We start from the raw sequence: 12,352 nt of genomic DNA, 5'->3' as shown, positions 1-12,352 counted from the left end.
AGATTTATTAGTTAATGTCAAAATTTAACAATAAAAATATTAAATTTAATAAAATGTTAATTTTTTTATAATAAATTTAAAATTTCTTAATAATGATTGACATTTAAAGAAATAAAACTAATAACCACCATCATTCTTTTAATATTTTTTTCTGCTTTTAGAATTCATATTCATCACAAAGTAAGCAAAAGTATAAAAACTAATCTCATATAGAAAAAGATATTTTCATATTTCTTTATCCTTGCCAATATTCTATGCTCAATCTTTAAAGGGGTACCGGCATTCCTCTTTATACGGGCACAGTAGGGTAAATTACTGCCTAACAGTGGATGAAAATCTACTGCACTGGAGAAGCTATTGTCTCCACATTGTAGGGTACGATTCGATTTCTTTAATTTGCGTTTTTTCAGAAAATCTATATTATTCATCAGAAACTTTCGAATTGACTCCACCAATTATTTAAAGTTCTGTTCTGGGCACCTGATATAAGATAAATTTTGTTTTCTTAAACCAAGTAATATCTTTATTATATAAATTTGCATTAAAGAAACCATGACATGATTATAATATATAATTCATGATAGAAAAGTTGTCAAAAAAACGAATTTACAATATAGAGTATATATTTTATATATAAATTTTAATCGATAATAAAATTTAGATTCAAAATTTTAAAATATACCAATAATTGAAAAAAACAAGATAATTTTTGTTTCAATTTTAGCAATTCGTAATCTTTATAAAGTTTAAAAAAAATAATATTCTGAATAGCTTGAGTGTCTTAATTTTAAGAAGAACTTAATAGGCTATAAAATTTAATTGAGATAACAAAAAAATACCAAAATGGTTTGTGCGTATAGCAATGTTTATGTGTATACATCATTTCAATATTTTTTGAAAAAAAAACTAAAATTTATATTTGTGGCAGAAAAAAATAAATACAAGAATATAACATAATTTTGTTTGATAATTGTAATCGTTGAGTTGTATATAATCACTATATAACAATTCAATAAGACTAAAGTTCTTTAGTATTATAGACGTCTAGCATGTTAAATAATATTTATATAATATATATATTTTTTAGCATTGTTTATATTTTAAACAGATTTCTCAAGAATGTATAAATAAATTAAATTTTCACACACTAATATATGAAATATTATAATCAAAGATTAACTAAAAGTGATCTAACCAAAAATATTTTAATATAAAAAACTTTTTATTTAACTATTATTTTCTCTATATTATGGAATTTTGTTAGCAATATAGTTGTCTATCATTTTGCTTTTTAATTCCTTAAAAAGGTCCAAAAAACTATTTATTGAATTTTAGTCAAAGAGAGCGAAAATCAATACTGATATATTAAAAAAAAATAAATGTGCGCGAAATCGGAACTCAATTATGTTTCTTAGACGTCAAAAAATATTTAAAAAATTCGTAGACGGACCAAGAAAAAGCGGTGGCGGGCATTTGATATATACATCGGGCTTGTAGACCTTGATAAAAACCTCTCCACCCTCTTATTTTATAAACCATTTTAGCGGCCTGCATTAAGCCATTGATAGATGTCTGCGTTTTTTTATTATCGTTATGAAGATTTTTATTGAAGTTAACTTGGTTAAAGGTAGAGGAAGAATTATCGCGAGGCGCTCCAAGTACGCGAGAACTAGTCGATAGGACGGTAACGCACGTTTTAATGGTAGTAGAGGTTATCATATTGTATTTTTTGAAGTTGTGGGATAGTAAATATAGGTTGCTGGTTTGCCTTCTTTTGATGAAAGTAATGTTATTGGTACCTGTTTTAGTATTGTTCTGCTCTGTGATGTTAGGATTAGAAATTTTATTTTTATCCTGGTAACTTTTATTAGAGGATTCATATATGGAGGGGTGTGATGAAAGGTTGGAAGAATGAGGGGAGCAGCATCCTGAAGGGGAAGCACTAAAGTGGTGGGATTTGTTGGTAGAATCTTTTGATAATAATTTTAAAAAAAAATAAAGTGGCTAAATTGAAAAATTATTTTTAATTTGGAACTGGACCTGAGTAATTTTATTTCTATTATTTGTCATAAAATAATGATTTTCAAATTTTTTTATCTAAAATAAATTTGTGGAGAGACACGTTCAATACTAAAGGAAAGAAATTAAAATTACAAATCTAAGATTTAATGGATATTATAATTATACATCAAAAGAAAATATGATATTTAAAATACACAATTAAAATTTTCTAAATAAATAATAAGAAAAATTAAAAGTGAGTGTGGCTCAATAATTTGGACACTGGGTTATTATAGCGGTGTACGTGGGGAGAAGGGATACCTTTTAAATTAAAAAAAATAGAAAGATCTAATCTACATATGCATTAAAAGAAGTGTGTAAAATAAACATGAAATAGATATTAATAGAACTTACTATCGCCCACAGATAAAATCAATTCTTGAGTATTGAGCAGAGTTTTACAGACGTCTAATGGGGTAGTTATGGCGGCCGCTATACCCCCGGCTATACCTCCGGCCATCAAATGTGATAGCGGGTCATAATAAAAAACGGGGTCTGTAGTTTTATTTTTACTTACGCCCTTGTTATATCTTTTGGTGTTGCCTTTGGAACGAAGTCTGTAAAATTTTTTGCGACAATATTCGTAAGTGACGAAATGAGTGGTTTGAAAAGGGATATTCATAGTTAATTGGGTGCTATAACTGCGATAAAAAGCACCGTATCCTTCTTTTTTGAAAATGGCGCTAGCGCAGTTAATGGCTCCAGTATAAGGCGAGTTCAGGGCTTGAAGCCTTTGCTTTATAACTTATTATTTTAAACAATATAAATAATGATCTCAAAGTTAAATAGGGAAAATGTTATAAACGAGAATACCATTTAAAAGTACCCTGCATTCACATTTAGCAAGAATTCGCGGCAAATTATTCTAAATATGCTGTATTTATACTTCATCGTGAATTCGCGCCAACTGTGAATGCAGGGTTATATGGCATTATATATTCAGAATAATATAATTATGCTAATACTAGTAAATAGAATTATAATAAGTTTAAGTATAAATTAGAAATTAAATTGCCATATTAAAAAAGTCATAGAAATAATTAGGGTTTGTAAGTCGGTCAAATTCAGTCAAGTGATCGGAGGAGTGCTGGTCAAATACTCTAAAAAAATTTAAGAATATGTTTAAAAAATGAAAAAAAACGATATAAATACATGTGATCACAATGTTACTTATTTTTTGGATCCCCAATATCAAGAGAAGCATCTCACTAGTAGTGAACTCATTGAAGTATGTGATATAATTCAAGAATTAGCTATTTTACAGCGTGGTGACCAAAATATTTGAAGTGACATAATTAATTTCAGAAGCAAAAACAGCATGATTAATAGCAATTTATGTGGAAAACAGTAATTTCCATAAGAAACAATCAATTCTGATCTCAAGTTAATAGATTAAACTTTGCCCACCATGCCCATTAAGAGACTAACAATTATTAGTTCTATACTTCTTTAAAAAGAAATAGGTCGATTTGGGTTAATATTCTTATGACAATAGAAATCGATTGAAGATCTCGACATCAGGAAAATTGATTAAAAAATATTAAAGAAAATAATAATATTGAATATGAATCAGAACAAGAGTCTGCTACGGAGAGCTAAACGTTAGTTATTGAATGTAATAAATTTAAAAAATTAATATTATAGATTGATTTTATTATTATATTCAAAAAAAAGTAATATTGACTTTAAAAAAACATATATTTGAATTTGTCCATATTTGACCTGTCAAATATTGGTCAATTGACCGAAACGTATTTGACCGGTCAAATGCACAACCCAAATAATAAAGTTAAAAAAATCAAAAGCACTTAAAAAAATATATACAATGATAAAAGTATCACTAGGATTACAGCTAGCAAGCATCTATTCAAGCTAATTTATATTATAATGGAATCAAAAAATGAGGGCTTTAAATTATTTTTCTTTTTTAGAGTTTAAACAAAAATGTTTAAAGGCGTGAAATGCAGAAATAGATTAATATACCTTCAACCGGGTTCATAATGGCATCGTGTAATAACGTGGCTATAGCCCCAGCAGCTCCTAAAAAAATTAAAGATAGTATAATAGTAATTGATTTTTCAGTGAAGGTAGAATATACTAATTATTTATAATATCATAGTTTTATGAGAAAATAAAATATTAGGTTGATTTTCAACGTTAAATGATGCATAATCGGATTTATTATTAATGTTATATATGTATAATAATTTCCGAGAATTTATAAAATAATATTTTAGTAATGATTTACCTTGTAAATAAATAATATTTTTTTAAAAAATGATGTTTTTGACACCCACATACAAGAAAACAAAATAACTATAATCCAATTAATTAAAAAAAGTTATTTTTCGATTAGCAAAAAATATATTGATAGCCTAATTTGTTCTATTGGCATACTTGCTCTATAAATTTAAAAAAAAACCGGTATAGAGTATAGCTTCGATATAAAGTTCCAGTATTTAATGTTTGGTTGGTCCCGAAAATGTTAACATTAAAATAATGTTAAATATTCGGCATATAATATATTTTTTTAAAACTTCTTTCAAATTAATAGTAAAATTTCCGTTTATATGTTTAAATTTTATTTTTATAAAAATAATATTCGTATCTGATATCACGGCCCTCTCTATAAAAAGAATTTTTTTTTGGGCCGTGTCAGTTTTTAAATCACGAATTTTGCAATAGCTTTGCAAAAATATTTAAGGGTGGACTGCTGGAGTAAAATATTTTTTTAAATAGGGGCAAAAAAATATTACAGGTCGGGGCAAAAATGAGCCGGGATGATTGATCTCGAATCCATTTAGACTAGCATCTCTAATAAAATATTAGCGGTTTTAATTTGTGCCTAAAAGCGATGATGGAATAATAAATGACACTCCTTCATTATCTTACAAGGATCACATTTCAAAATTTTTTAGCGACTTAATTACAAGATAAAACAAAAAAGAACGAAAACAAAAGTCGGTAAACATTTATTCTAGATTTTCTCCGAAAGGATTAATGTAATATGCCATTTGTATTTGCGATGTAATAAAAACGATTTTGATTTACTTTAATATATTATTTCATAAATCTGTCAGAGGTCGGCGCCGATCCAAAGCCGAAGGGAAGAAGTATAATAGGGTAGGATAAATTATTTAAAATATTTTCACCGACAAGGTTAAATTTGAAAATGTTTTTAAAACTGATAATTAGGCAAATTTATTTATACAAAATTATTGCAGGTCGGTTCGGTCCTACCTTTAAATTGTATATTTATTTATTTAAGCTTAAGAAACACATTTCTTCTTATGTTTTCCGTATATAAAGTTTAACATTTTTGCTCCCTAGAGAAAAGTTATATAGAGGTACTGCTGTATATTATAACAAATACAAACTGTATCTTCTTACGAATATAAAAAAAAATGTAATATAAAATATATTTTAAATAAGTAAATTAAAGTGAAGGTATGGCTAGTTTCTGTTTAGAGACCGTTATTGATCGCTTCTTTTAAGCTAATTTTAAAAAAGGTAACAAATCGACGCTGCTTTTTAAATGGTTGCAACAATAATAAAAATTTAAATGAACACTTACATTAGCAATGATTTTTAAATAAAAAATAACTATTTGTTTTTAACTAATAAAATAATTTTAATTCATACAAAACAAATATATAATACAAATTAGCTGTAGACAAAAAAGAAAGCATCAACGTTATATATAAAAGCAGGTAAAAAAGTGATCTAGGAGGACTTCTTAAACATACTCTTTAGGTCTGCTGAGCACTTATATATACAATACAACATATGTTTTGTACCATGAGCCAAAATTTGATGGGTCCTAGAACAAGTATTAATACCCTGATTTTTAGTATCGAGAGCCTTCGAATCTTGCGTGATCAGAAATTTTTTGATCGCTTCGTAACTGGAAAAGTAAAGCGCGTGCGCCGGACCAGCTCCAATGACTACAGCGTTAAGACCTCGAATGGGTCTCAAGATACCTTCGTTTTTGATAATCTGGGATAGATTTTGGAGCAGGTTTTTGCCTTCATATAATTTGTAGGATAGTAAACTCTGCATTCGGGTCTAAATATGATGTTATTTTAATTTTTTAAAATATTTATTTAGGTCGATAATTAAATTTTCCTATTCACACGTTTTGCAAGTTAAAAAAAACAATGGGCCAATACATGTTAGACCGACATATTAAATTCCCGTATCTCACGACTCGGGCCGTATTGCGGTCCAAATTTAAAGATCTGATGGAACCGCAATATTTGTAAAAGGCCTGACGAAATCGTGGTCTTTAATACAAAGACCGAACCTGCACTTTATATCTAGGATATTTTTTTTATAAATTTGTTTGAAATAACACAAATTCGACCAATTTCAACTGATACAATATGAGAAATCTCTTCATTCGATATTTTACTTTTATTCCAAGTTCAAATATATATATAATGGCGTGAATTATGTCGCCTGGTAGGTCTGCCTTTTATGTTATTCTTTTATATTTTGGTTTCTTCGAGCCATGATACATTTCACATCTTAGATTATTGAACTTCCTTCCAACACTAAATTTATTAATTAAGAATAAGAACTACTATAACATTGCTATCGAACTTAGATATATTTCTCAAGCATCACTTTAATCTAATTATAAAATAGTATATTAGAGTGGTTTGCAAATGGCAAAATTCTTAAGCCCTGCCTGGTGGGAATTTAGTTTTTGAACGGTTCACCGCAGTTTTAATTTTTACTAAAGTTGTCTGGCCCTGCAAAGTTTTAAAATTTTTTTTAAATACAAGGTATAAATATACCAAAATAAACAACTAGGGCTGTACCGATCCACAGTTCTTTCACCGATCCGATATTTACAATTAATATTTTATCATTATTTTATATAATATAATGTGGAATAATAAAAATCTGTGTATAAATTTTTGTTCACTTATCCCGGCTGTAAATCAGAAAAAGTCTCAAAGATTTAAAATTCTAAAAATATGTCTTTAATTTTGTAGATATATTTTTATTTATAAGATATATAGTTATTCTTATTAAGTTATAGCCTTTAGAGAATAAATATATATAGTTCTATCTTCTATATTATTTTTTGAATGATGATCAGAATTTTCACTTATCTATTTTAGCCTTAATACAAGTAAGCATAAATTTAATATACTAATACTATATATATTCATATTAAATTTTCTGTATAAAAAAATTATATCTTTATTTGAATAAAAAGTAAAAACAAATTAATATATGTACATCAATTAACAAAATAATATAATAATGAAATATAAAATAATTCAAATTATAATATTGGAAAGATAAGAGCCTCGTGTTTATGTGATAATAAACTTCTATGAGGGCTATCTATATCTAGTGTTGTTAAACGGGATATGAACCGATATTTAAAAACGACTAACTCAATATTTTATCCAGAAAAATAGTATACAAGACTGAATATTTTGGTTATAGATAGCACGAAGGTAGGATTAGCGTCGAGGCTTAGGAGATATTTTTCTGGCGAAATTATTGAGTTAGACGTTTTTATAAAACGGCTCAAATAGAGCAGTTTAACAACACTATCTATAAATTCTAATTGAACACTTGTTACAGGTGATGCCAAATACTTAAGCGCAAGGTTTGCCAAAATTAAAAACCCTTGAGCATTAACCCTCCAACAATCAAGAAGATCGATCGGCGATAATTGATATCTTTGTTAATTAATCAAATTTAAATTTGGATGATTTTTATTTACTATAAGTTATTCTCAATAAAAACACAAAAATTATGGGTAATTTTCCTATCGTTAAAAAATGTAAAAAACATTAAATATTTTTATTATAATAGTGCGCACAAATTGAGCGTTTCAAACGCTGAATTGCAAGAGCAAATAATGCATCACAAATGGCCTCGTGCAAATTGGTAACCGTTTGGCATTAGCAACCATCTCAAAGAAAAACGCAAATAGGTTTGCCTTTTCATTACTTTTTTTATTCTTTACTTTGTAATATTTTATAAAATGTAATAAATAATTTACTTATATCCTAAAAAGGAATATTTAAAAATTAAAGAAATAAGATGGCATGTGATATTATAATTTTCAAAGACAAATCCTATTTCTAGAACTTATTTAAAATTTTGAATCGACGATAAAAAATAAAAAGGCAACCTTAATTTAAACAAGGGATGCGGTTACATTTTTTTATTAGAAAATTACGGCAAAACGTAAACGCTCAATTTGGGTGCACTATAAGACACATTTTTTACGGGAGTTATGAATATTTATTAGGAGAAAGGTTAGTCCAAAAATTAATAAAATATAAAAATATGCATAAAATAGGTATCCGGTTAAATTTAAAAAAAATAACGACCGATCCGATATTTTTACTAAAAGTCCAATATCGGCGCCCATTCAATCTGATATCTAATTTCGGTATAGCCTTATAAACAACTATTTACAATCTTGGAGAGTGGTTAAACTAAAGACAATATACTTTATGGATTATCATTTCTATGTAATATCAGAATTCATAAAATATATATTTTTTTGCCCTGCCTGGGGAGTTTTTATCAGGCCCGGTCTAAAAAAGTATTTATCCCGACCCTGCCCATGGGGCGGCTATTGCAGACTACTGATATGTTATATAGTCAAACCTGAATAAGTTCTCTGGATTCAGAAATATTTTCCATATTATCAATATAAAAATACATTTTTTAACTTCGTTTAAAAAAAAACTATTTTAGAACCCATTGGATCTTTTTTTCAGTTCTGGCCCGATCTAATTTTATAAATAAGCACGATGAGGCCGATCCAAAAAAATATATAGTAAACTAAGGAAAAAGTAGGATATTTTAAAAGACGGTTAAATATTATAAGCGATGCAGAATAACTTTTTATGGTCGATAAATTCATTAGTGAAAAAATATAAGTTTTATATCTTGTAGAGCTCCAATGACCGGAATAAAAATTTAATGCAGCTCAAACTCGTAACTAATTTGTCCAAGTCCAACCCCAACTGCTTGGAGTGGGTCAGACCATACAGGTCAAACAGGGCTATATTTTATAAGCACTTTTTCTTTATATATTTTGTATATAAAAGATATATTTTTTAAAAATTTTTCACAAAAAATTAAATTTTTAGACCACATCTGGCTGATCGATATTGTTTTAAAAAATTTAAATCTCAAAGTAAAAATTTTATCGAGAGGATTCAAATGGGTCAGAAAAAAGAAAACATTTCTTGGACGTTCTATGAAAAAAACGTCAGATACGGAGCTCCACAACAATATACTAACGAAAATATTATAAAATATAAAAATGATTGAAAACGATAAATTCATAAGAATTTAAAAAAAATCTTTTTATTAGGTCCTCCGTTTCCATGTGAAGTAGTTCCTTGTTTAAAAATATTATTTATTTATTAATACATAAATTAAATAATAAAAAAAAATAAAAATTATGTCAAATATAAAGATATGAAGAAAAATAATATTTGATAAAAACTTATTAATTATAACAATGATAAATTTTTTATATTAAATATTAAAATCAATCATCATAAGCGCGATCTTTATGGCAAGAAAGTTTAACAAAAGAAAAATTAATTATTTTTTTATTAAAAAATTATTGATTAGCCTATAAACAAAAAATGTGAGAAAGTTTTATAATCAATATGAATAGTTTATTTCAGATATTATCTTTTCTTTTGGGTGTAAATAAATCAATTTAAAAAAAAAATAAAGGTTGGATTTTATATGACCAAAGTTTAAATATGAGGATTCATGAGAAGTTTTTCCAGTGTCCTTTTCATCAGAAGGATACTTCATATTTATATTTAAATATATGAAAAGTAATTTTAAATATTTTACATAGGACAATTAAATTTACAATTTGAAAAGATAGGCCCTATTTTAAAATACAAAAATGATTATATTAACAGGGTTACAAGTGTACTCACGAATAATGGTGAATACTTTTGGTATAAATTCTGCTTTTTAGAAATATTTTAGCTCCTAGATGCACTATAGATCAGAGTAGAGAGACCAGACATAGACAGTATCCTAGTGTATTTAAATGGCCAATAATATGTGTAGAACAGAAATTAGCAAAAAGATACTAATTTCAATCACAAAATCCTTGAATAAATTGCAAAAAAATAATTGAATACATCTGATTGTGTTGAATAATGACTGGCATACCTGGTAGTATATAAAACGAAATCAGAAACTTTTAGTAATAAAAATGTTTTCACTTTCAATAAGTGGTAGAGATTTTAAAATTGACTTTTTTCTTTAGTGATAATAAAAAAATAATTCTAATCTACAATCATCTCTTTGGTGCAGTAAGTTCTCCAACTTAATTTTAAAAAACTTGCTTGGTTTTTATTTCCATACTCTGCCTGTGGCTAAATTTGTTTTATACTTGGTCAAATTTTATGAATTTAGCTTTAATATTTAAAAATTTTCTCATACTAAAAACAAACATAAGATGTCAAATGAAATGTCAAATAAATAATATATATAATCACAATATAAAATAATTTTTTTTGATAATATATTGAGTATATCAATAAACAAAATTTATAATTTGCATTCCATATACAATGGTATATCCCAGTATTTCAAGGGAAGGGGGTTATTTGTTAATGTTTTCCTCTTTAAAATTCATAGGGCTGGATTATATTAGAAAATTTTTTTTAGTTTTACACTTATTTCATAAAAAAAATCTACTCATATTTTAAGAAATTATAAACTAAAACTTTAAAAATATTGTTTATGCCATATAGATATATTTTTGGGAAGAGGGAGGATATAGGGGAACCCTTTTTATTAGATATTAAAATTATATTTAACCCCCCCCCCCTTTTTGTTTATACCAGCACCCATATAAATATAGTTATTTAATTTAATAAGAATTTAGTATTAAAATATTTTTGATTCTATGTCGACAGATATCGCAACATAGCAGTTTAAACTTTCGAAAATATGAATTAGAGATCTATATCTGAAACCAGAAAATATTTCATACAGAGGTACCAGATTCCAAATATGGAATATTATTTTACCACTCTCAAATGTTTGGATGTTTTTGGATGATAAATTGCTCAAAAACATGATGTGAAGTAGTCTGCAAATTATGGCCAGACCCGTACCCAGCCTGGATAAAAGTGGTTTTTGTCTAACTGGGTCTATTTAAAAAAAATAATTTTAGTTCAGGCTGGGTTAGGCCTAATATTTTTAAAAAATTTTGGGCCAGGCTGGGTTTTGATATCATTACATCTTGTCAAATAAATTGATAAATTTTAAAATTCTTGCAGAAACAAGGTGCTAATATTTTTTATTTTAGAATATTTTTTTTTTACAATCAATCAAAAAATATTAAATTTTTTATATTTAAATAAATTAGGGTCGGGTGGACAAATAATCTTCATTTTGAAGGGCTTTTAGGTAAAATAAAATTTTTTTGTTCTGGATCAGGCTGGGCAGGACAAATTTTTTTTAAAAAGAATTGGACAGGGCCAGGCTTGAAAAATTAGGCCCAATGCAGAACACTAATGTGAAACGATAAAAATTGTTACACACATTGAAGAAATCTGGTGACAGCCTAAGCATAATGTAAAAACAATATACAAGTGTTATAAAAATAATATAACATACAACATTAAAACCAGGAAAAGGTAAACCAATGTCATTCCTGATTTATATATACTATAATTAAATATTCTAGCATTCATTAATTTTAAATAATTTTCAATGTATGTTTGTATTGAAACATACTCAAATATTGTTAAAATAATATTCAAAGGGTAATAAATAGTGGATACTTTCAATTTAAGCTGGTGTCCAAGAATGTTAATTAATCTAAAATAAAATTTTTTTAGCCAGTTATATCATAACCTAATTTAAAAAAAATATATTTTACTTTATTTTATAAATATATAATTTCAAAACAATCTATTTCCTCCAAAATTAATTCTATAAATATTTACATTTTTATCTAATAAAGAAAAAATAAAAATTTAACCAACCTTCACAGAATCTATAGGATACATACAGCTATGTTCCATAATACCAGCCGCAGCACCCGCCAACATATGGGTGTATACTGTAGTATTTTGTGGCAGAGTTTCATAATCATCATAATCCATTTTTACAGGTTCCTAACAACATTTTTATAAAAAATATTCTTTAATTAAAATGCAAAATATATAACTTAATTCAAAATCGTGGTTTGTTTCTCTATCATTATAATTTTTATGTTATAATAGAATGACGTGTATCCATCACATTTGATGAACGA

General features: G+C 26.8%; 1 protein-coding gene across 1 annotated transcript; it reads right to left on the bottom strand.

The window, feature by feature from the left end:
- Nucleotides 1–571: 571 nt before the first annotated feature.
- On the bottom strand, nt 572–12,337 carry LOC135927546 (mitoferrin-1-like). The gene is made up of 6 exons (XM_065463595.1): nt 12,266–12,337; nt 12,081–12,212; nt 5,859–6,126; nt 4,045–4,101; nt 2,416–2,805; nt 572–1,970 (listed from the first exon to the last, which is right to left on the bottom strand). The coding sequence occupies exons 2-6, from the start codon at nt 12,198–12,200 to the stop codon at nt 1,399–1,401; spliced, it is 1,407 nt and encodes a 468-aa protein (XP_065319667.1). The 5' UTR covers nt 12,201–12,212; nt 12,266–12,337; the 3' UTR covers nt 572–1,398.
- Nucleotides 12,338–12,352: the final 15 nt, after the last annotated feature.

Source organism: Gordionus sp. m RMFG-2023, chromosome 3, assembly GCF_954871325.1.
Source record: "Gordionus sp. m RMFG-2023 chromosome 3, tfGorSpeb1-WG-v2, whole genome shotgun sequence".
NCBI lineage: Eukaryota > Metazoa > Nematomorpha > Gordioida > Chordodea > Parachordodidae > Gordionus > Gordionus sp. m RMFG-2023.
Note: the sequence above shows the minus strand (reverse complement) of the source record. Positions and strands in the feature narration are given on the sequence as shown.

What these genes read in the sequence shown, in the direction of transcription:
- LOC135927546 (XM_065463595.1), bottom strand. Translation starts at nt 12,200, where the DNA reads ATGGATTATGATGATTATGAAACTCTGCCACAAAATACTACAGTATAC. An exon ending in CATTATGAACCCGGTTGAAG is followed by an intron (nt 2,806 to 4,044) that starts GTATATTAATCT and finishes TAAAATAATAAG; the next exon opens with TTATAAAGCAAAGGCTTCAA. An exon ending in GATTTTATCTGTGGGCGATA is followed by an intron (nt 1,971 to 2,415) that starts GTAAGTTCTATT and finishes TATTATCAAAAG; the next exon opens with ATTCTACCAACAAATCCCAC.